The following is a 1,833-nucleotide window of genomic DNA, read 5'->3' as shown; positions in this document are numbered from 1 at the left end:
CCTGTGGTCCCAGCTACTTGGGAGGCAGAGGCAGGAGACTCGCTTGAGCCCAGGAGTTGGAGGTTTCTGGGAGCTGTGATGCCACAGCACTCTACCCAGGGGAATAGCTTGAGGCTCTGTCTCAAAAAATATATAAATAAATAAATAAAAAATAAAAATAAAAATTAGCTAGATGTGTGCACCTACAATTCCAGCTATTCAGGGCACTGAGGCATGAGGATTGCTTGAGCCCAGAAGTTTGAAGTGGCAGTGAGCTATGTTCAAATCACTGCTGCCCAACCTGGGTGACAGAGAAAGACTCTGTCTCATGGGAGAAAAAAAAGACACAAACATAGCCAGCAGTGGAATCGGGGTTGTAGGTTTGGTTTTCTCTTTCTGATCCCGCCTTTCTAACTTCAGTTAGGAAAAAGAATGCCTACAATGTGGGTAGGTGTGGATAAGGGTGTTGCTCTAACAGTGGTAGCCTTGTGCTGGGCAGCTATCTCACTCTGCCTGTGCCCTTCCTTTGCTTAGGGGATCACTATATCTACCTTGAAACTGACAAGTTCTCCAAGGCAGGGCAGTCTGTCAGACTGGTGAGCCGGCCCTTCTGTGCCCCGGGTGACATCTGTGTGGATTATGCTTATCATATGTATGGCCTGGGAGATGGCACTACACTGAAGCTCCTACTGGAGAGTCCTGCAGGTAGCACCCCAGTTTCTCTCTGGAGCCGTGTTGGGTCCCAGAGCCCTGACTGGCAGAACACCTCCATCACCATCCCTTCAGGACATCCACAGCCCATGCAGGTGAGAAACAGAGCTGGTGGACCCTGTGCATGTCTATGTGGGATGTGGTGAGGGGACAGTGCCTGGGTCTTGGGATCCCAGCTAGAACTGAGAAGCAGAAAGCTGGAAAGGGAGCTGAGGAGAGGGGAACTCCACTACTCAGAAGGATAAGGGTGCAGGAGCAGGGTGGGACTGTTGCAGATGGAACAAGATGACATTATGGCAGAAGAGAGACTCATGCCCAACTGAGTTGCCAGGGATTCATTTTCACTTCTCTCTTCCTCCTCGCTTCCCCATTGCCCACAGCTGATTTTTAAGGCCATCAGGGGTACCAACACTGCCTTTGTTGTCGCATTGGGTTACATCTTGATCAATCATGGGTCTTGTCGAGGTAAGACAGAACCTAAGGGGGCCATACCCTGGGGGGAGCATCTCATGGACTTCTCTACATGAGCTGCATAACATGCGAGTCCTTTCTGGTGCCTGAGTTCATACCAGCTTCCTTAGCTTTCTGCATTCTCCCCATCCCTGCCTCTCCTGCACCCTTGGAGTACTCGGTTGAGTGAATGTGTGTTTGGTGCCATGAATTTCTGTGGCTGCTTCCAGAATCCCTTGCCTAGTGATCCTGAAGGCAGGACACATCTCCTGTTCATTATTGTGTTTGCTATACCTGGAGTGATATCTGACATAGATTAAAAGCAGTGTTTGTTGAGTGATTAAGTGAGTGCAGGTTGGAGGCTGAGCGCAGAAGAGGAGTGAATAAGTTACCGTTTTGAGCCCACCTGCTCCAGTTAGATGCAAGTGAAGATGGTGGTGGTATAATTTGGACTAAACTCCAGGGACTGTTTTCTTTCTCTTTTCAGCACAAGCACCAACAGTGCCTCCTGCCAAATCTCCAGTTTCCCCTACTGAACCATCTGAAACCACTGTCCCCACAGAAAAACCCACCATCCCCATCGAAGAGACTATTGTCCCCACAGAAAAACCCACCACCCCCATTGAAGAGACTATTGTCTCCACAGAAAAACCCACCACCCCCATTGAAGAGACTATTGTCTCCACAGAAAAA

General features: G+C 49.4%; 1 protein-coding gene across 1 annotated transcript in view; it reads left to right on the top strand.

The window, feature by feature from the left end:
- Positions 1-1,833, top strand: part of ZAN (zonadhesin) — a 42,283-nt gene that overhangs the window by 8,938 nt on the left and 31,512 nt on the right. Inside the window, 3 exon segments of the mRNA XM_023518621.1 lie at positions 514-785; positions 1,071-1,155; positions 1,628-1,815. Of these exon segments, the coding sequence (XP_023374389.1) occupies positions 514-785; positions 1,071-1,155; positions 1,628-1,815 (545 nt within the window).

This window comes from Otolemur garnettii, unplaced genomic scaffold, assembly GCF_000181295.1.
Source record: "Otolemur garnettii isolate 467f Iridium unplaced genomic scaffold, OtoGar3 scaffold00142, whole genome shotgun sequence".
Lineage (NCBI taxonomy): Eukaryota > Metazoa > Chordata > Mammalia > Primates > Galagidae > Otolemur > Otolemur garnettii.
Note: the sequence above shows the minus strand (reverse complement) of the source record. Positions and strands in the feature narration are given on the sequence as shown.